Genomic DNA, 21,409 nt, shown 5'->3' with positions numbered 1-21,409 from the left:
CGTCCAGCACTTGTTGAACGATCTTGTAAATTGTCATAATGATGAACAAATCTTAACAAATATTCACACATACCTCACATCTCGCGCGCGAAATAAATCTTTCACCGGTTTAAATATAATTCGTTCGACGTTTTTGTAAAGTGAACGAACGCTTAGTAGTACACGGATCGCCGGAGTGAATTGTTATGACAACGCGCGGAGCTTTATGACGTATCGAGCGTTTATCGATCTTCTTCGTTATTATGGCGCCCGATCGCCCCGATCCCCTCTCGGGCTCGATTTGGTCAAAAGCGTTTATCAATAACTACTTACTTTGAAAGACAAGAAACGAACGCTCGTAAACAACTTGCTTACCGTTACCGACACTGGCCCGCACCCCGCACCGCCTACTAACCTAACCTAACCTGCGACCTGCGACGCGTACCTCGTACGTTATTATTTAGGCCGGAGTCACCGTTCAATCATTCGTGCGACGACTGGCGACGAGGCTTCGGAGGGACGGGTGGGTACTGCGGGTATAGACGCTGTTACTGAACTACTCCGCACTTGCTCCGCCACATGAAGGGCTCGTATTCGGAACGCACTTTTATCGATAAAAGTGCGTTCTCAATGTACGGACCGTGATCTTTACGTTTGGTACTATTATTGGCTCACTTATGCCAACATTGCTTACTGAATTCACAACCATTTTCGTTTTCGATTTTGGCCATATCGAACTCTGCTGGGGATCGGGTGCTATTAAAATTGTAAGAAGAAGAAAAAGTATGTCATATTACTACTACGCAGTAGGAGATGTAGAGGCAAGATGTCCAACAGACACATTCGTTTCCAATTTTATGATTGTCACGAGTTGATTAATAATTACCGCGATAAGCGATTTGTGTAAGTATACCCCAGACAGTCTAAAAGACATCTTTTAGACATCTTACGGAATGATGCATTCGATAAAGCGAGCATTTATTCGAAGTCTATTATTTCGAGTAGTTTATTGATAAACTGTAATAGAAATCAAAACGACAGATGACATTATAAATTATTATGATATTAATCTTGTATTTTAATAGTCGTTAAGCGCATGGAGTTAAATCAGTATTTTTATGACTTGTTAAAACTTCCTGTTGTTAAAAATTTTATCCATTTACGTTAATTTGCGAGATATATAAGCGTCGAAGCGAAACACAGTTTCGCGCGAACGTCATTTTTGTTGCCTTATTTTATCGCTTACGATTTATGCCGGGAGTACTTATCGTAAAAAGTCGCGCGATCGTTATATCGTGATAATTAATATCGCACGTAATTATAATTAATCGTATTCTTGCCAGGGTTGTATGTGTACGTGTGCAACAAAGGAATCTGAGAGGAGGAGGAGACCTGGGAGACATCAAGGTACAACGGAGCAATCGTGAGTAATTAATTTATTACATTATTTATTGCTTGCAAAATTAATTGTTTCCTATAATTATTTTACGTGCGCACAACAACTATTAATTATTTAAATATTAATCACTTTGAAGAAATTGCTACAATTTGAGTATATTTCTATTTTAAGATCGACGTGCTTTAATTCCGCCTCCACGCATCCTGTCGGTGAGTGATAAATTATATTTTATTTTAATTTTAGATAATGGATCTGTGAAAATTGTAATATATACATAATACAAAGATATATGTGATGCGCACGCACATATAAAGCACATGCAGTGTACTTATTAATTGCATGTATTAAATTTTAATAGCATACAAATATTACATATAACGTCTCACAGATCCATTACTTTAGAATGAACGGGCTGTGGTACAGATTAAAGCTAATACATAATCTCGGATCAGAACGGATCTGCTGCAATCATGCCATGCGAAGATACACACCCAAACAAAAAGTTCATAAAATAGGGATGATTTGATAAGTAAAGTAAACTCGCCGGTAAAAGTAACAAAAAGGATTAATAATTTTGACAAAAGAAAAAGTATTTCCATTGAGACTTGTGTCTTGCGTCGAGCTTAATTACAACCTTCTAGGCTTATTATTATAAATTGGTGCAGAAAAGCAATCTATACATAGACATCTTATTGTTAGTATAAATGTATCAAGTATAAATAAAAGAACAGAATATATTTTACATAGCTTACTCCGATTAATATATCAACTTTAATCTTTTACAGCCTATCCATCTATATTTATTGATAAATTAATAACTTTATTTATTTGAATTTGTATACGAGAGTTAAAATTTGTTATTCTAAATCAACTGGTCGTAATGTCAGCTGATTACTATAGTGTACGCAGTGCACATAAGAAACTAAATTAGTTAAATAATAAAAATCAATATTATTTGTAGTTGTGAAAGTCGGTAAGAGGATTGGTACGAATGTAAATGCATCAAAGCGCGTAAACTCCACACGATAGCATTAGTCAACATAAATCGCTTATAACTCCATATTATTATTAGGATTCTCGACTCTAATTAGTTTCTGGAATAGCAGCTTCCCTCGTGTTTCCCGTATTTATGCCGAGTTTCGGTCGATAAATTGTAAAAAGTTCAAATAACGCATATTTGATTTTGTTATTAAAATTGTTGTACGATAGAGTTGTGAAAGATACTCTTTTACTTATTAGTTTTTGTATTACTATTATTCTACTTAATAATACATCTATTTATATACATATACCCAATTCTATTTTAATGATTTATCTTTAGAAGATAAAACGTTTCTATTAAATAAGAAACTAACGAAAGAATGAGAAAGAGCGCCAAGGAAATTTATACGAGTCCGGATTACTTTGTCAACCGATCGGCTTTGTGGAAAAAATATAGTAGTTGGTAAAAAGGTGGAGCGAAATGTCAGACATGAATAGAGAAAATGAATAAGGTATATAGTAAAGGCGGTTATTCAAACGCAAATTACTCCCGGCTCCATTTTCATTTTGCAAATAAACCGTGGCGAACCTTACCGGAAATAAGAATGAGCTTTCGCGCAAGTGCGTGCAAGTTCCCCCTTGCTTCATCTAACCGCGCTCATAAAATTGACTTTTTCTGGCAGATTTTCCGTTCCTAAATTACCTCTCATTTCTTCATCTTTTAAAAACTTAATACTTGAGCATAAAATAAATGCAAAGTACAATCGTATTAAAAGATCTAAATCGTATTGATTAATAAAAAAATTTTGCAATAAGCAATGGTCTCTGTCAATTTAGCTTATATGTTCGAGAAGTAAACATTAAGCAAATAGATATTTATTTTACAAAGTTTTAAAATAATTTATTCTCTAAAGCCTTTTTATAAAAATAGGTGCTTCAAAAGGGGCCAAACTTTATCTTAATTCCTAAAGTTATAATTTCGTATTTCTATTCTTTTAAATATAGAAGATATTAACTTTACTGTTATTGTTCTTTCAATTCCTTCATTCTCTTTTAAAATTTTATCGTATATACGATTTTTATTTCTTTACAAAATTTTGCCAAGTGGAGATAAAAATTATATATTAGTATTCTATTAAATTGATTCTCTTGCTGAATATTTGTTGAACATCTGATATTGTTGCATAATGCGGTTCTCGATAAACGCAACCATTCGAACATGTTTCCTAATTGGCAGCTTTTCCCACTGTAATTGGAAACGGTCGAAGAGCTTTTCCGTGAAGAGATCTCGAATTGGAAAGACATGGAATGGGGAATAGAAAGAAAACCGTCGGCAACGAAACGGAAAGTATTTCTATAGATACATATAGGTATAGCTAAAGAATCGAAATAAAGAAATTGAACCTTGCGAGGTATATATGCGTGGTATAAATTATTATTTTGCTGATTTTATTAGAAAAGCACATTTTTATCCTGAAATCGTATAATTATATAAATAATCATATTTTACATTGCATATAATTGTATAAATAATTTGTACTTATTCATGATATACATATACATTTCAATAAACAAAGCGGATATAGTAAAAATTGTAACAATATTATAAATAGATATTGTAGAAACTTTCAATGCTTTTAATGTGATGAAGAGCTACGTAAACTTTTCATATAAAATAAAACGTAAAATGCAAGGAAAAAATACAATGGGTAAGGAAAGATATAAAATAATTTGTTTTCTACAAAGAATTAGCTTTCTGCTGAATTATATTCTCCAACCACATACAGCTCTTTCTTTCGCTTTTTCTAGTTTTAAAAAAGCGATAAACTTTTAATAATTAGTGAGAAAACGATACTTCTTTATATTTATTTTTTTTGTGTTAGGCTTGTTTGTAATAATTATGGAAAGTTACCGATAATAGTTAGATAGATGTTAATTTTTTGCAACAAAAACGAATTTTTCTGAATTATTGTAACATTATTTTATTAATTATTATTAATATTCATATTTAACTAAACAAACTAAAGTTTTATCAGTTGATATATTTAACTAGACAATGTTATTTTTGCCTTAGGCAAAAGCATATTATCTCAATATCCATTTTTTGATTGTTTTAAAAAAATTAATTTATTTTACGGCAAATTAGATAAAACTTTTTAGGAATTTTTTGGTTAATATTATTGTAAATATTTTTCTGCAAAAAAAAAACGAAAGTGAAAGCAAAAGGAACAAGAGAATCGTAGTCGTAGCAGTATTTTCATGAGAAATAAAAATTCACGATTTTCAGAATTAAAAAACTGAGAGAGAGACCGTATATACCGCGTTGCACCTGCCGATGATTATGAATACGAAGATATCAACAGCGCGCCATACCTTTATGTGCACTTGGATGCTATCTTCACTCGTAAAGCGCGATGTAAAGAAAAAAAATTTTCGGTCCGGGTCGTATCAGCTTCGGCAGAACTGCTCCCGCATTTATAAATACGTGCATGTGTGCGTGTGTGTAAGAATGCGTGCGCAATGGCAGCCGTTTTCGTTTAACGACCAGCCGTTTCAGGATTTTGAAATGTCGTGGAATGAGCGAAGCTTTCTTCGTATTCATACCGAGCTTCGCTCGAGTTTAATGAGCTCGACGAGTCGTGAAAAGTTCATTCCGTACATCATAAAGTGCTCAATTTCAAAAACGGAGTTACACGCGCGATGATACGCGAACTGTGCTCTTTCGAAACTCTATTAATTCAACGAAAACTGCTGTTTTTCGCACCAGTAATTAGGAAAATAAGTTTTATCGAGTGTATCATACAATATATTGGAACGAAGATAGTATATACGCACTATTTTACAATTCTAATTATTACTAATAAGGGAAAATGTCAATAATTTAACTTTCAGAAACTAAACAAATATTAAGCGATTTAAGAGCCAATAATTAATTTATATAATTTGATGATTTTATTCAGACATTGCTAAATAATATATTTATATAAGATTTTTTAGTCTGTGCGTTAAAGATTTTTTTTTTCTAAGTTATCTAAACCTAAACCCTAAACTATTACTTCAAAATTTTTGATTTTAATAGAAATACTAAAAACAAAAAAGAAACAAGATTTTTATAATTATTGTCTGCAGTTTAAAATAAAATATATTTTATTAACAAGTAACGTTTTTAACCAGTAAGCTTGTAATCCAAGATATTTTTAGTATTGTTAAATAAATCTTTTGATGGAGTGCAATATCACATACAAATGTACGAGATCAAATAAAACATGCATCACATTCGATGACGTGTTTGATGATTTCGGGAATATTCGCGTCCATATTAAATCCCCATGAAACATTAAATAGCGATCACGGATCCGGTAAGTGATTTATTCATGCGAGACGTTGGTGCGTTCCGGACACATCAAATGTTTAGTTTCTAATAAAAATTCCATTTTCAATCTTCGAGGAGGTAACGCGATACCGCATGGCTATGCCTGCAGCCGTCGGTCGCCATTCTTAAAGTCTGCAAACCTCGCAGCGAATTACGATAGTGTTCGCAATGTAAATGTTTGAACTGCGGCTGGAGTACACATGATGCGTGTGCACTCGCGAGATGTGAGACGTTGTTCTAATGGCTCTGAAATTGCATAGAAAGTTGTAGGGCGGAGATCTGTTAAAAGTTTCATGAGATAAAGCTCGCGTCGGCGAAAGCTCCATCATCGGTAACTTTATAGATATCTGTAATTATTTCATATAGCTTGCAGCGTCAATTAATAAATCAAGTTGAACAAAATTAATAGAAGGAAAAATTAAGTAACATTTACATTAATATTTAATTTTATATAATATATTCACAAAAATATTAAATCAAATAGCAATCTGTTACTTATTGTTAGAATACAGCGTCAAATTAAATTTATTTATTTTGCTAATAGTAAATTTATTACATTCATTTTTATGATGTAAAAACATATATTAATTAAATTGAAACATAAAGAATGTAAAAAGAATTAGCCAGAGGAATTAATATTTTAATTTATTATATAAAATATTTACAAAACAGAATAACAAATAGAGGCTTAGAGTTGTAACAATTACTTACTTACGCAAATTGTTTAATTAATTAGCGTGACGTGATGTTAAAACTGAACAATACTACAATAAAGAACGTGACGAAAGTATCGACAGTCGCGTTGTAGAAGGTTGCATAATTTTGTTTGAAAGGTTCGTGGTGAGATGATCCTCACGGGCAACTTCCGTGGTTCCAAACTACCTAAAATACGAAGCGCCTCTCAAGACTATGTAAGTTTCTGTAATCCATGTCACTTCACGTAATGTAGCGTCATATTATGCGCGAAATATGTTACCACACGAGACAGCTATTACTAATCGCGGAACACTTCAAAGGACTGACAGTATCGTCAAATTGCAATTTAAACGTTATCACGCTACATTGCGAAACATTCACAAACATTCAATTATTCTTCTAAAATTGTTTTATTTTAATATTTGATTTGAAATATTTTATAAATTTCTACAATTGTTTTGTGAAATGTATTTTTGTATAGCATTTTGCAACATAATAACGTTAATAAATAATTTGTTAAAGTCTATTAATTGTGCATATACGGCAGTATAAGAAAGAAAGTAAAATACGTACCGCTCTAATAATAATAATAAATATCATTTCCAACATTTTATTTGCAGTGTACAATAGAAAATGTAAGAACATTATAAAACTTTGGTTTCGTTTCCGCGCGATATATACCTATTACACATAGTACAGTGCACGTAGACAATGATGCTGTTTTCTTACTCCTGTCGCATTTTTTCTTAAATTATTTTTATTGTTTTTTTCTTATTCTCTTCAAACTCAGTCACAGTTTTCGAAATAACGCTCTTTTCCAAATAACGCCATTTCTTTTTACACGGAACGTATTTACTGCGCAAGAATAGAATTGGGTATAACTAAACGATTCCGATCTGAATCCATTCCGAAAAGTTCCATAATTCGCGCTCGGAATAAAGAAATAAGCAAGCAAAGAGCCGACCGCGCGAAAGCTCGCGATACTCTTCTTCATTTAGAATTACTTTATTATTTTAAAATAATTTCTTACTCAGATCGAGAAATATTATTGAGAGAAGTATTATCGTCTCAGGCAATGCGCTAATACGGGTCCATGAAACAATGCGAGGAATATGCGACAATAGCCCATTCATCGAAATAAAAGAAACGAATATTCGATTGGAATAATCGGCGTACATTAATTCTGTAAAATAGATATATTAAAACATCATTAAATATTATAAAGAAACAAGCGAGCAAAGAAGCCGACCGTCGCGAAAGCTCGCGTTACTATCTTTCATTTAAATTATTTTAATCGTCTCTTCCCCAGATCGAAATATTATTATTGAGAGAGGGATTATCGGATTATCGTCTCGTGCAATATGCTAATATGGATAGGCGAAACATCGCGGAAGATATGTGATAATTAATTAACAGCCCATTTATCGAAATACAAGAAACGGAATATATATTCGGCGTACACCACGTTAATTCTATACCGCTGGGTATATTAAACGTTATCAGGCAAGTATTCGGCGGCGAGACCGTTGGCGCGCGGGCGCTCGACTTTGTTTTTTTCGTACGCCGCGGCGCGGCGCATCGCCGCGCTCCGCGTCCCGCGGCCCGCGACGGTCGCGCTATCATTACGTTCCGATTCTCGAGCCGGACGGACAGCCGAGCGAGGGGCTCCGTGTGCGTAGCACTGTTACATCGCGATAGGCAATCACGATGATATCGCAGGTATATCAAAGGGATGCAGCGTTCTTTATTAACTATCGGGATTATCCCGTTTGCACAATCGACTCTCTCGCTGTTCGCGACTCACGAATGTGGCCGAAGCCGCTGGTCGTTGCGCAGCAGGCACGCGCCTCACGCGTTTTACAGAAAGTCGAGTCGAAAAAAATGAATACAGAGTTAATATACGCCGAATATTCCGTTTCTCATATTTCCGTTCCGATCATTCGACATTCATTGATATATCGAATAATCTGGCCGTCACTTTCGCATTTTGAGAACGGCGTATAATAGGTATATATACGCGATAATCGTCGGATCGTCATGCGATATTTAATGTGACGGAATATGTGAATCGCGTGATTTAGAATAATGAAGCGCGATGATGTGTGGTGTGTCGACCGTTTAATTGCATTGGTAATTTGTGAAATTCTCGCGGAATTTACACGCTCGAGCGTATGATGGGCCAAAGCACATATGACAGTCGTAGTCATGGACGTATAAGTAATGCACAAGCTTTGGCGTATTTTGATTTGTCAGGTCGAGGACTACGACCGTCGTATATTGCTACGCCATGTTATGTGCTTTGGCCCTAAATCTTCGAACGGTTTGCTCGTTTCAATTCGGAAGTTGACGGCGTTGATTCGACTCGCGTCGTAGCTGCGTGACGTCGCGCGTCGGTATGAAGTTAGCCGCGCTCGGCTGAAAAGCAGCGGTGAATCGTCGGATTTAAATAATAGAAGTGCGCCGTAGAACGCAGATCGTTTCATCTGGGGAGTGTCTAACAAAGTGTCGTGATCGTATGATTACAGTTACCTCGTTCTCGATCGCGAAATATTGGACAGCGGTTCCGTGAGCGGCTTCTGATGTCCAACAGAAAGAGGACTGGAAGGAGGAGGAGGAGGAGGAAGAGAAGGAGGAGGAGGCCTGACAACCTAACCCTGTTCTGAGAGGAGGAGGAGGCCTAGCAAAGGCATCGGGCTTTGACGGAGCAACCCTGCGGTGAGTATTATTTCTTATCTTAAAATTAATAGTTCTTTCTTATTTACCGTTTCATCTCGATAAGTTAGAAATAATTAGAAAAAAGCGTAAAATCTAAAATTTTATAAGAGATTCTTGTAAAGATAATTCTTGTAAAAATCTTTTTCCGAAAATAGGTAATTATATTAAATATCTAATTGTGTGAAAGACAAATTAGACGCGCGTAAAAAGTATTTTTTGAAACGTTATTTTGGGCATCTCTTTAATTTGAATCTTTCGTTTTTTTGTTACAGTAATACGCAGATCGTTTAATCTCGGGAGTGTTTATTCGTTCGTGATCGCGAAATATTAAACAACGCGAGTGTCCGCGAGTGTCCTGTGCAACGGAAAGAGAAGGAGGGGAAGGCTTGACAACCCAGACGTTCTGAGAGGAGGAGGAGGTCTGGCAAAGGCATCGGGCCCCAGCGGAGCAACTTTGGGGTGAGTATTATTCCTTTTATCTTAAAATTAATAGTTTTTTCCCATTCTTATTTGAGCAGTTTTATTTCAATAAGTTAGAAATAATTATAGAAAAAGCGAAATTTTATAAAAGTTTATTCTCATAAAGGTTTTTCCCAGGAAATAGATAATTATATTAGAGTAAATTTAATTAAAAGACGAATTAGACGCGTGTAAAAATTATTGTTTAAAACATTGATTATTTTGAGCGTCTATTTAATGTGAATTTTTTATTTTTGTTACAGAATCATCGCAGCTACGTGGCAGAATAACTCCGCTCGTTGCGCATCGGTCGGTGAGTCTTTTTACTTCTTATTTATGTATTAGTAAAAAGTAAAAATACAGGTAGGTAGGAATCCGCGAAAATAGGTAGGCACAAATTAATAAAAATACGGGTAGGTAAGGACTAAACATAATAACTTAATATTTAAAAAATTAAAATCCCGCAAATTAAATGACATTTAATAAAAAATAAAACTCCGCGATTGCGAAGTTAAACTTCTTTTTTTTTAAATTGAATGTTATTGAACTACTTAATAATTTACATAAATACTTAAAATATATGAAATGAATACTTAAATAATTGAAATACTTAGATAATAAATTACAATTATGTATGTTACATATTAATGTAATTAAGAATACATGGACAGCATAATTCTATATTTGATGACTAAAAAAGGGGGCTAAAAATTGAATAAAATTTAAAATTAATTTTAAAAATAATTTTGCGAAGACTAATTCTAAGTTAATTAATTTTAAAATTAATTAATTTTTAGTTTTAGTCTCTACAGAATTATTTTTTTTTTGTAAAATTGTATACTTATTAAATAAAATAGTAAAGACTCAAACTTTGACTGAACCAATGGTCAGGTATTAACTTCTTGTTCGCAAAATTTAACGTTCACATTTTTAATACTATTGCGAGTACATTTTAATAATTAATTTTTGTTATATTAATAGGATTTATGCAAATTTCGAAATTTATGTTTATCGTCGGTTTTATCAATAAAAATCTGAAGATTTAATTATATTACGTTTTTTGTTATTGTGATTTTCACGACGAGTTAAATATTCCTTAACGAATATTTCTAAGTGTAATTAAGGAATATTTAAATATTTATTAATGCTAATTGCGAACGTTTTTTTTTCGTTCTTGGGTGCGATCGTTGTCTCAGCGATGGGGCTTCATTGCTGTCCTTCGTGTCAGGTGGGCGTCAGCGAAATGCGTGGTTCGTACCGGTGGGGGGTCGATATTTCTCGTCAATTTTCGTGAGATCCATTCGCGAAGTCTCGTTCGGTACTCTATTGAAAGTTAAGGGTTCTTGTTATAAGGTTGGAATTAATCCCGGATTTTCTTGGCAGTTCTCGGAAGCAATGATTTTAGCAATGTGTGAATGACGACCGCTATATGTTTTAAAATTGGATCGTGAAATTAATTCAATAGTATTTTTGAGAAGATTTTCTCCTTTCTTTTTTTTTTTACTAAATGTTCTCCCATTATTTAGTAATAATATTAATGCTGTCTTAATGATGATAAGACTTATTTTTAATATTAAAACAAATATGGATATAATGTAATTATTTGTATAAGTCTAAATAACGTCAAATTTTGTACGAGTAATCTGCCTGGTGATTTTTTAGTGATTACTTTAACAAAAAATATGGTTACGAATGTATATATTTAATTCTTGAACTTTTAATCTGTTTTAAGAAACTATTTTCAGGTACTGCAGGACATCCCGCCATTCTACGTTATAATAATTAGTAGTAACAGTTTATATTTTTCTATGGTAAAATACATGCGCATACAACGCGATCATATTTAACAAATTTTGATTTTTATCGACTTAAATAATTTTACGAAAAAGATTTCTACTCTTTTAATTGTTTTAAGAATCTTACCATGAATACATCAATTTAATTAAAAATGTACGGTTACAAAAAATTCGAGATGAGTCGAATGGGTACCCTTATATCAGTGAGACATCAACAATTAAAATTGTTGAAACTACCAGAAAAATAGGAAATTGTTAACTTTTAAATTGATAGCTTTTACAGTACCTATAAAATTCTTTGAAATCTCGCTGTTATAGGGTTTGACTCATCTTAAACAGTTGGGTAGAAACACTTGTACCTGTACATATAATAAGCTACAATAAAGCATGTATTTTATTATTATTAAATATATTTTTTTGTAATCGCAATTTCATAAGAATCATTCTATTCATGCATTTTTAATAAGAAGAGATGATTTGTAACAATGGGAGAACATATTTTTTTACGTGTGAATTTTTATTTTGCAAATTTGCGATAAATATGGTAATTGTCATTGGCACCGCTGTCAAAATTCTTACTATCGGGAGCGGTCTGAAAAATTCAGGATTCGTTCCCTCCTGTAGCGAAACCGCTGGCGTTTGATGGACCACTTAACTTTTCTTCGCGTATGGATCTTGCGGAACGCGATAGAGAATCAGAGCGCGTTAAGTTCGCTTTTCACCACGAAGATTGTTCTTCTTTGTGTGCGGATTACTAGCGTACTACTCGGCGGAGGGCTTTTGATGTGGTCAAATCGTTGGACCAGTTATCCATCCCTGAACGCGAGAAAAACGTTGTCATTTCTCGCCAATTTTTAAGGTTCATAAAGCCTTATATAAAAGCAGCCATTTCTATGCGTTTATTAATAGATCGTTTAGTTCGTATATTATCGAAATCAAGTATACGCGTTTTCGCAAAATGTAGAATCTGCATATTTATTTTTTTAAAGAACAACATCATGATTATAAGTAATTCGTGTTACACTGTCGCTTTAGATTTTATCCTCTTTTTCGGGAAGTATAATAGTATTGCGAGTATCGCCAATCGATTTGTTCATTCCTTAATTGCTTTGGTCAGCACTCATTTTCTATCGCGGTTTATCTTCTAATTTGATCATTGGCTTAGCTTAAAGCTTTGCATATTTTTTTACACGTAAAAAAATTTTGAATTTGTTTATACTTGAACGATTGAGAAACATAATAGATAAAATTATTAACGACTTTTTTGGTCGCGTTTGCTCGTGTTAAATAAAACTTAATAAATTCTGTCGCAAGTTGATAATTAAAAATAAATACGGCTTAATTATCATCATTTATTAATATTATATATACCAAAAGCTATATATCTAGTAAAATTCGTGTTATTATATGTATTTCAGAGACTTTCCTCGTTATTAAAATTTTTTATTGTTACTAATAATAGTTTTTTTTTATTATGTATTTTGAACAACATAATTTTGTATCATATTGTATTGTAAACAACATACATATATTCAATTTTTAATTGTAGTATAATATTAAATTGTATTTTGATGCGAATATATGTAAAGATAATAATAAAATTAAAAAATTAAAAAATTAGAAATGTAAATAAAAAAGCACATAAAAAAGAGGACCGCCGATTGGAATCGGCGGGGGTGGTGGAGGGCCTCTATAGAATAGCCTATTTTTCAATTCACGATTAAATTGAACGCTCTCATCAATGTTTGACATCCAATAGACAATATACAAATATTAGGTAGGAGAAAACGGAATGGAGAATAGAATACTCGTTAATAATCTGAAAAAGAATAGAGACCGGTTCGAAAAATTGCGTTATATCCGGCTTGATGTAAATATAAATCAGCGTGCCGATCATAAATCCTGCTGCTGTTTTTATATTTATCTGCTTTTCTTTTTTACATATCGTATCACGTTGCGAACCACGTTCTATTATAGTGGATGTAGCTTGGGTGGCAATAATTTTTCGTTAATGCACACGATGTGTTGACACGGATTGCTATGCAAAAATATACGCTATTGTTTAATACGTACCAGCGTTGTTACGTTTTGCTGCTAACTCAAATAATGCAGTTGAATTATAAATACTGTTTCATAAAAATACTTTTATTCAGATTTTTAGAAAGCAGAGAAGAAACACAAGAATTTAGCTTTTATATATCTCTCAATCAAGTAGCGTTTAACAGTATTCCTACTACCAGAGATAAATCATTACAAATTGATATAAATTTCCGTACTTCATTTATTACTTTATACTATTTTTACATTTTAATTTTACATCCTGATATTTGTGTTGCATTAATGACAAAAGTTTTTTGGGATAAAATCAACTATTAGAGAGAGAGGGGGGGATGGGGACAAAAATTAAAGTAGCTTTCTATACCGATCCTGTATTGCTATACTATTGCTATACATTTGCGTTACGAATAATACAAATCACCATAGATTGTGTTGGAGATCGCGAAAGGCGAGCACGTCCGTCCGATCGTTTCGGGAAAATCAGCAAACTTTTCCTCAATCCTACCGACGCAATTATCCGAAGTTCCGGTTTCCGATTGGCTCATTTGGCTCCCGGATATTTCGTAGGTTAAACTTTTCCACGTAGACCGCCTTCGGTGACCCCCTTCCGCTTTTATTGCCCGCATTGCAAATTGGCGGTATACGGAAAAAGCATACGTATGCAAAAGTTTCATTTAAATCACCGAGCGCGCTCAAATAAACCTATCACTACCACCTTCTTCGATGCTAAAGGTTTGCGTGTCGCTCGATTGCGATTTCCAAGTCGCCGCTGGAAATTGTTAGTTATCTGAATAGCGTGCAATTTCAATATCGTATTATGAGAGTAATGAGTTTTCTCTTGGCTCGGTTCGCCTTTCATTCGTCCGCCTGTACATTACTACCATATTATCAAATTACGTAAGAAAAACACTACAAAACTTTGTTATTAATTTTAACAGTGGAAATGTATTATTAATTATGCATATTTGTTGCTTTATTCTGATATATTTATGTTATTTAAACTATTTTATGCCATATTTTATGTTAAAATTTTATATTTACCGCGATTTTGTGTTAAAACTAAAACGAGTATCTCCAATAATAATTTATCTTAAAACTGTCCTCTAGATTATCGATTAAAAGAATTATTATATCACATTGTACATTTGCGTAATTTAAGAGGATCTTTCTCTCTCTCTCTCTCTCTCTTTCTTTCTCTCTCTCTCTCTCTCTCTCTCTCCTATTTTAATTTCAATTTTAACAACTAACAGTTGCAACTTATTTCCATTAAAATATAAAGTCAGGGATCTTTGAAAATGCGAGTATAGTGACAATCTAACCGACCGACAGACAATGCGAAATACAGCAGACGAAGTTCAGTGGACGAAAGCGCGGAGTGCAAAATCACCGAGGTATCGCGGCTACGCGATATTCGTATACAATACAGCAGGCGCTGCATCGAACGGACAATGGTCCTTTTTTCGTTCAAATGGGAACAAGGGTGAAGGGAGAGCAACGTGGCGTGCGGCGTTAAAGGGAGGACGGACAGCGCGCGTGGTACGCGGTACATGGTAACGTAAATCATACCTCGAAATAGATTCGAACGGTCGATCGTGGATTGCGATGTCGGCGTGCCATAAACGCTCGAGCACAAATCCGATTCACGCTGAAATCTTATCTAAAGCCGAGCGCTATGTGCTAAGCCCGGCTCATTTCGTATCACGATTACGTGCTTTAATACGCGGATTAATACTTTCAGCGCTGTTAACGGGGTGACAATATAGCAATTTGTACAAACAATTATCACAAATGCAATAATAATCTGCAGCTTCCGTATAACAAATAATAAAAAAATCTCTCACATATATGTACATATTATACAAAAAAAGAAATTTGATATTAGTTTTTGTTAAGGAATCAAGAATTCTAAATATATTTATTAATTTAATTATTTTTAACGTCATTGCGTACTCTGAAAACTTTTCATTGGATTTCCGCAAATATAAATCGAATAAAATCACACGCAATGATTTTATTTTATTTTATTTTATTGTTATTGCACGTGCAAGGTGACCAATAACGATGGCGATTTTCCAGATGATACGACCTTCGTTTAAACAAAACGCTTAAACGACAAGCGGGAACGGTCCGATGAAATCGTGATCAATACGCGCAATGCACCAGCAATCATTGCGCTCGCGATTCGTTTGCTAAACGAATTTGGAAAGAGGACAGACGCGAGTATTGTCCGATGTTGCTCACGTTAAATACGTCAGTTTAATTACCTATTGAAACGCTGTAAACGAAGTTGGGTCGTACAGATGTTGACAATAGATTCGTTTACTCGAGCGCGCACATAAATCACGCAGCGATGCCATGTCGCGAATTATACTCATTACGATTATGAGAGTTTATCACTTCTACATTGTTAACGAGCTTATTAACAGGCCGGAAGCTATAGTCCGATGATATCACCGTCGCGTGCTATTAGAATGAAAATTCCGCTTTTCATTAAGTGTCACTGGTTCAATTAAAGTAGGATTTTCAATTTCCTGACGGAATATCAATTAGGTACCAATTTTCCAACGACAACGTCCTACTCTCGTTCCGCTAAGGGAAAACCCTGATTTCGATTCCGCTTTAATTACATCTGCCCTACACTGATTGTCTATTATGTGCTTCTAGACGAATCTAACAAGCTCCGAAGCTCTCTTCGCGAAGAAAGCTTTTAGCTGCAACAGTCTCGATCTCCAATCACTGCTCGTATTCAGCATCACTCACATTTTTTACGATTTTTTACGATATTTTGCACAATTTAATATGTTACAATATATAATGTTACATAATTCGATTATAATTCGATTCAACTTCTTAGCAAAATAAATTAAAATTTAATATGACAAATATAGAGAAATATTCTTTGCACACACAATTTAAGATTATTCCAAAATAATACTATTAATGTTTATATAATTAGGTGTAATAAATCAATTTCTTTGTATATTATATGTTAGAGAAAAAAGATTATTTTAATTATAAATATTAAAAAGTTTTTTGATAGAAATTAATCTACGAGAGTATAAAATAAATTATGCGTTCTGAACTTGATAAGGCTACGTTTCACTTTTAATCATTAATGTAGAAGCAAGTTAGGTATCTTATAAGAGATTTCCATAATTCGGTGAATGAATAAAATTGCCCGCGAGGGATCTCCTGGGGATTTTTCACCGCGAAGATATTCATTCCAAAATCTCTTGCGCGCAATATTCTCGTTTAATTCGATCTTTTAACCGTCCTCTTCAGATCCTGTGCGGGATTAGTGACGATGCGAAATTCCTTATATCGCAGCTGCCTCCTCAGTTCTCAATCTGCTCTCCCAATCTCGCGGGACATCATTCGTTGGTGTTCACTCGAATTCCAAACCTTCTCGATTTCGTTGCCTTTGAGTTTATCGAGCGGATAGAAGTCTGTGTATGCGCCGTATCTGTTTTGCGGTCGCTCGAGCTGCAAAAATTTTATGTGGAAACTGTAGAAACTATCCGCAAGACATGGTATTCTGACCTCTATACTAGCCCATCTCGGAGATGAACTTTGCAGCTCGTAGGCGGGAGGCGGACATATGAGAATCGATCGCGTTTCTCAATTCGAACACAAGCGATTTTCTCATCCTGTGTTCTTGATGATTACATTTAGCGTACACATATTTTTTATTCGCTGCGCGATATAAAATTACAATTAATACTTTCGTAAGATAATAATCAGCAAGATAAAGCTGTGAGAAATGACATAATTTATCAAAAAAAATATTAAAGTTTAAATTTTAATCGTGGCTTGTAGCGTACTTTTTTGCGTCATTCCTTGATATTTATTTAATTTTCTTCATTACTTATTTAATTATACATTAATTGTTATTATTTTTTTCTATAAAATAATTACTTTTTTTAATTCTTTTTTGTTTTTCTTGAAATATTTTTAAAATATCTTTTACATTTTATTATTTTTAACACTTTTATAAATGTTTCATGAATAGTCGTCACAAACATTGCAAAAATTTGTAAAAAAATATAACGTAATCTTAGAGACTTACCTTTCATCGCGTCTTGGTCACAAATATAAACCGCAAAAAGTGCAAAGAGAAAAAAAAGAAAGAGAGAGAGAGAGAGAGAGGGAAGGCAGAGAATGTTGTAACCTTATCGGTGAGGGGCAACACGTAGGTCTAATTAACTTCGCGTCGGTTCCAAGGATTTAATCCCGTGGAAAACTGGGTGCACCGAAAAGAGAAAATGTTAAGACTCTGCATCTTTCGCAATTCCGTGAAATCGCTCCCGGACAAATTGAAGATTTTCGAAGAGCAGGCGAAGTGAAGATGTAGATTTAATTTTTCCGCCGTTGCTCCGTTGCAGTGAACAGTATAAATTTCTTTAGACGGGAAATGAGATTAGATATCGTGAAGCGCAATCGAGATTTTCAGCAAAGATGCACTTTGTCAATTAATCTTCAGATTATCTTGCGCAAGGAAATAAGATTAATGACAAGATTAAAGGTAATTAAACAAACGATTATTGGGTGAATGATGATACCTTATTCTGTAGAATTAAAAAAAAGAAATTATAACATAATTAATTGTAAAGAAACGAATCCTTATTAGGAACAGACTAATTACGCTCCACTGATTACACACTATACTTACTTTTAATGCAAAATTGATAAAAATAACTTTGCTGTACGGTTAGTGATGTCATAGGTACAATTTTTATAAATGCAGTGCTTTACAAAAAAATAGAGAAACGTATTGCAAAATATACATATATCCATGATGACCCTCTGCACTGCAGAATTTTTATATATTTTAACGATTTGGCTAAAATTTAGCTCGAGAATCACGACAAACGAAATTATATTAACGAGAATACATAACAAAAATACTATTACTTTAACGATATTTTTTATTTTTTATTTTGTGATTTTTGTTACAATAAAGCCATAGTTGATTATTTCTTCGTCAGTGATTAATTATAATTATTATTATTTCCTAGTTTTATCAAATGTTATTAGTATTTATTTTTTAAAAGAAAATGATTACTGTAAGAATAATAGGCATATGATGTAACAATTGTAATTATCTGGACATTTTTTCTTACATAGTTAAGATTAAAACATTAACAAATAGCTTTCTAGGTTTAAAACTTTCTATTATATATCGCATTTTATTTCGCAGTATAGAATATCGAAAATATTGAAAAATGGATTATTTTTATAACATTGAATTACAGCCGGTGCTTGATTAGTTTGAAACAGTAAAGCAAAATTGTCTCGCAAGTTATTAACCTTTCAACATGCACGTTATTTTAACTCCGGCGCCAGTAACTGCGGAACGCGACTGAATCATGAAGCGACACTTACTGCTCGTTGACAAGTTGTTGAATCGAGGCTAAAAAGTAATTACGATGCATATACGCGATACGCGTGGATTTCACGAATTTAATATCCGCCGATTTGTCCAATGCCAGTTTAAACGCGACGTGTTATTTTCGGATGGTATGCGTTTACCAAGCCGCATAATTGCTCGCATGCTCATCGCTCTTCTCCGCGATTAACCGTTTAATTTATCGCGACGACGAGTGAAACGTTTGAGCACGGCTATCCCGATGATAGTTACGTAAAACGGATGGACATGTTAGAGCCTGAGTAAAGGTAATTTATCGAGCACTTAGTCTCTACAGTGACGTCATTTCTCGGAGCGTGAAAGATAATCTATCATTGTGCAGCCAGACAATCGTGGATCAGGATTTGCTTTCACGATTAAAACAGTTTATTAACGTTGAAGTAAGACGAATTGCCAGTCTATAGCACATGATCAATATATTCGTTTAAAAGATACGATTTGACAATTAGTTGGATTGTTGAATATTTTTTCTACAAGTATTTCGATAGATTTTTTTGTGAAAATGTTAAATACGTAAAAAACTTCCGTATATCAAACATTATACGTACACAAACAGTATAAGCTTTAATAAAAATTTAAAAATTTTCTAAAATATTTTAAGAATAGCGTTTACGATATTGCAACGCTCGGATAACTACTTAGATTACAAAGATTTTGATGTGAATACTTACTTATATTTTTATCTCTGTATTGCGGTCGCGCATCGCCGATGAAACATACGAAGAGCACCCACACTGCGAACCAGCACGTTCCCATTTCGACCTGAAATAAGAAGCGATATCCTAAATAGGTTTAATTAAGAATTCAATGGCGCGGCGTACAGCACATTACAGTTTCTTTACGATTGCAATGTTACCGCAGCTTTTGCATGATCTTTTGCTCTTAGTAGGTAAAACATAAAATAAGTATTATAAGGAAATTTAATAACGTATATAAAATCAACATTTCTTGATTTATTCAATTTAATAGACATGTAATAGCTTACCCAATTACAGAGTTTTTAAAAGTTTACAAAATTTTGATAATTCAGTTTTGTCAAGATCTTGGAAACGTCTACTTTAAATTTCGGTTAAGGTAGCATAAAATAGTTAGAACAGGATCTATATATACATATACTATACATATAGATATGTATAAAGCAAGTTTATCACAATAAATTCTAGTCGCTTTTGCTTGCTCGGAAGGAGCGTCGTCGTTTCCTTACGAAAACTTATCGTTTCCCGTTGCGTTTCTTCCGATCCATTATTGTACTTGTTGTGGCAAAGTTGCCGCCCACAAAAGGATAAGCGTTTTAATTTATAAAAGTTTTAAATTTATGTTGTCTGTTTTACGATTTAACTCTTCGAAATACACGAGATGCCTTTGACATCAATAATATCGCTGAATTGTTCTGCGACTTTGAATACAACGAGTCTTTGATAATTGTATATCTTTCACAACTTTTTTAAAAGATTGTCAATCTTTGAGAAATTTATAGTGCAACTTCAATTTTTATTTTGCCACTGCTAGAACAAATGTATATTCACTCGCGGCTTTATAGTTTGAGCAAAAAGATCGATGGTTGTATTTGTACGTTTCTATAACTACGCCGGATCATCGACCTAGCTCCGTAATCGCTGAGGGGATAATGCTCCTCAACCATCGAGACGGAGACAATCCTTTGCGGCAATCGCGCGGATAATCGAAAACTGGGAGAAAGAGTACACGGAGTATAGGATTCGCGACGATGGAACACGGGGCTGAATATTTCCGGGTTTCCAGCGGGCATGCACAGAGATGTTATAAAATATTTCTTTGAGGATTTCGACTGTGCAGAAGATATATATTTCATTCGACAAGCGTTTCTGCGCGGCACGTATTCGGATCTCCATATCAGTTTCCACGAATATTATTCGGCAGCCGAGCGCGGAAAAGTTTTCTCCGCGTGAGATGACGACACGATTGCTTTATCCGTGAAATTAACGGGATTTCGTTGTCATGATGACACCAGCGTGCTTCTGCGTGCGCATTTTATCGCTGCTTCCGAAAGAATACGCGCCGATCGTTCTCGTCTCGTTTCGCGACGTAATATACCGGAACGTCAACTCGAGGACGTCAATCGTTTCTAGACTGAAATCGCCCAGCAAATTGCTGAGGCAAAGATCCGAAGATATAAAAAAATATCGACTGACATTAACGCTCACGGTAGATTTATTAAAAATCTGTTTTTGCATTTTGAATCGCAATTTTTATTAAACAAACTAATTGTCAGAATATTTCATCACTGAAAAAAGCATGTATAATTTTATGTTACTTTTTCATACATATTTAAAAATCGAAGAATTATATATGTATTTTTATACTCTCTAACGTATAAAAAAATTAGATGAACAATTTATTTCTAAATTAAGTTAAATTTGATTAACTAAAGAATTTATTTTTTATTCAAATTTAATTATATTTGCAACTCGTATGCCGAATATGCTCAAATCGGTATTCTTAAGATTACAAGAAGATTAAAGGCACGTTATTGTTAGCGGCGTTTTTGG

The 21,409-nt window shown here is 33.9% G+C and overlaps 1 protein-coding gene across 1 annotated transcript in view; it reads right to left on the bottom strand.

The window, feature by feature from the left end:
* Positions 1-19,637, bottom strand: part of LOC112455684 — a 71,059-nt gene extending 51,422 nt beyond the window's left edge. The window contains exon 1 of the mRNA XM_025017772.1: positions 19,553-19,637. Coding sequence (XP_024873540.1) covers positions 19,553-19,637 — 85 coding nt within the window. The remainder of the gene's footprint in view (positions 1-19,552) is intronic.
* Positions 19,638-21,409: the final 1,772 nt, after the last annotated feature.

This window comes from Temnothorax curvispinosus, unplaced genomic scaffold, assembly GCF_003070985.1.
Source record: "Temnothorax curvispinosus isolate PA1 unplaced genomic scaffold, ASM307098v1 QBEX01006321.1, whole genome shotgun sequence".
Classification (NCBI taxonomy): Eukaryota; Metazoa; Arthropoda; class Insecta; order Hymenoptera; family Formicidae; genus Temnothorax; species Temnothorax curvispinosus.
This window is presented reverse-complemented; position numbering and strand designations above follow the sequence as displayed.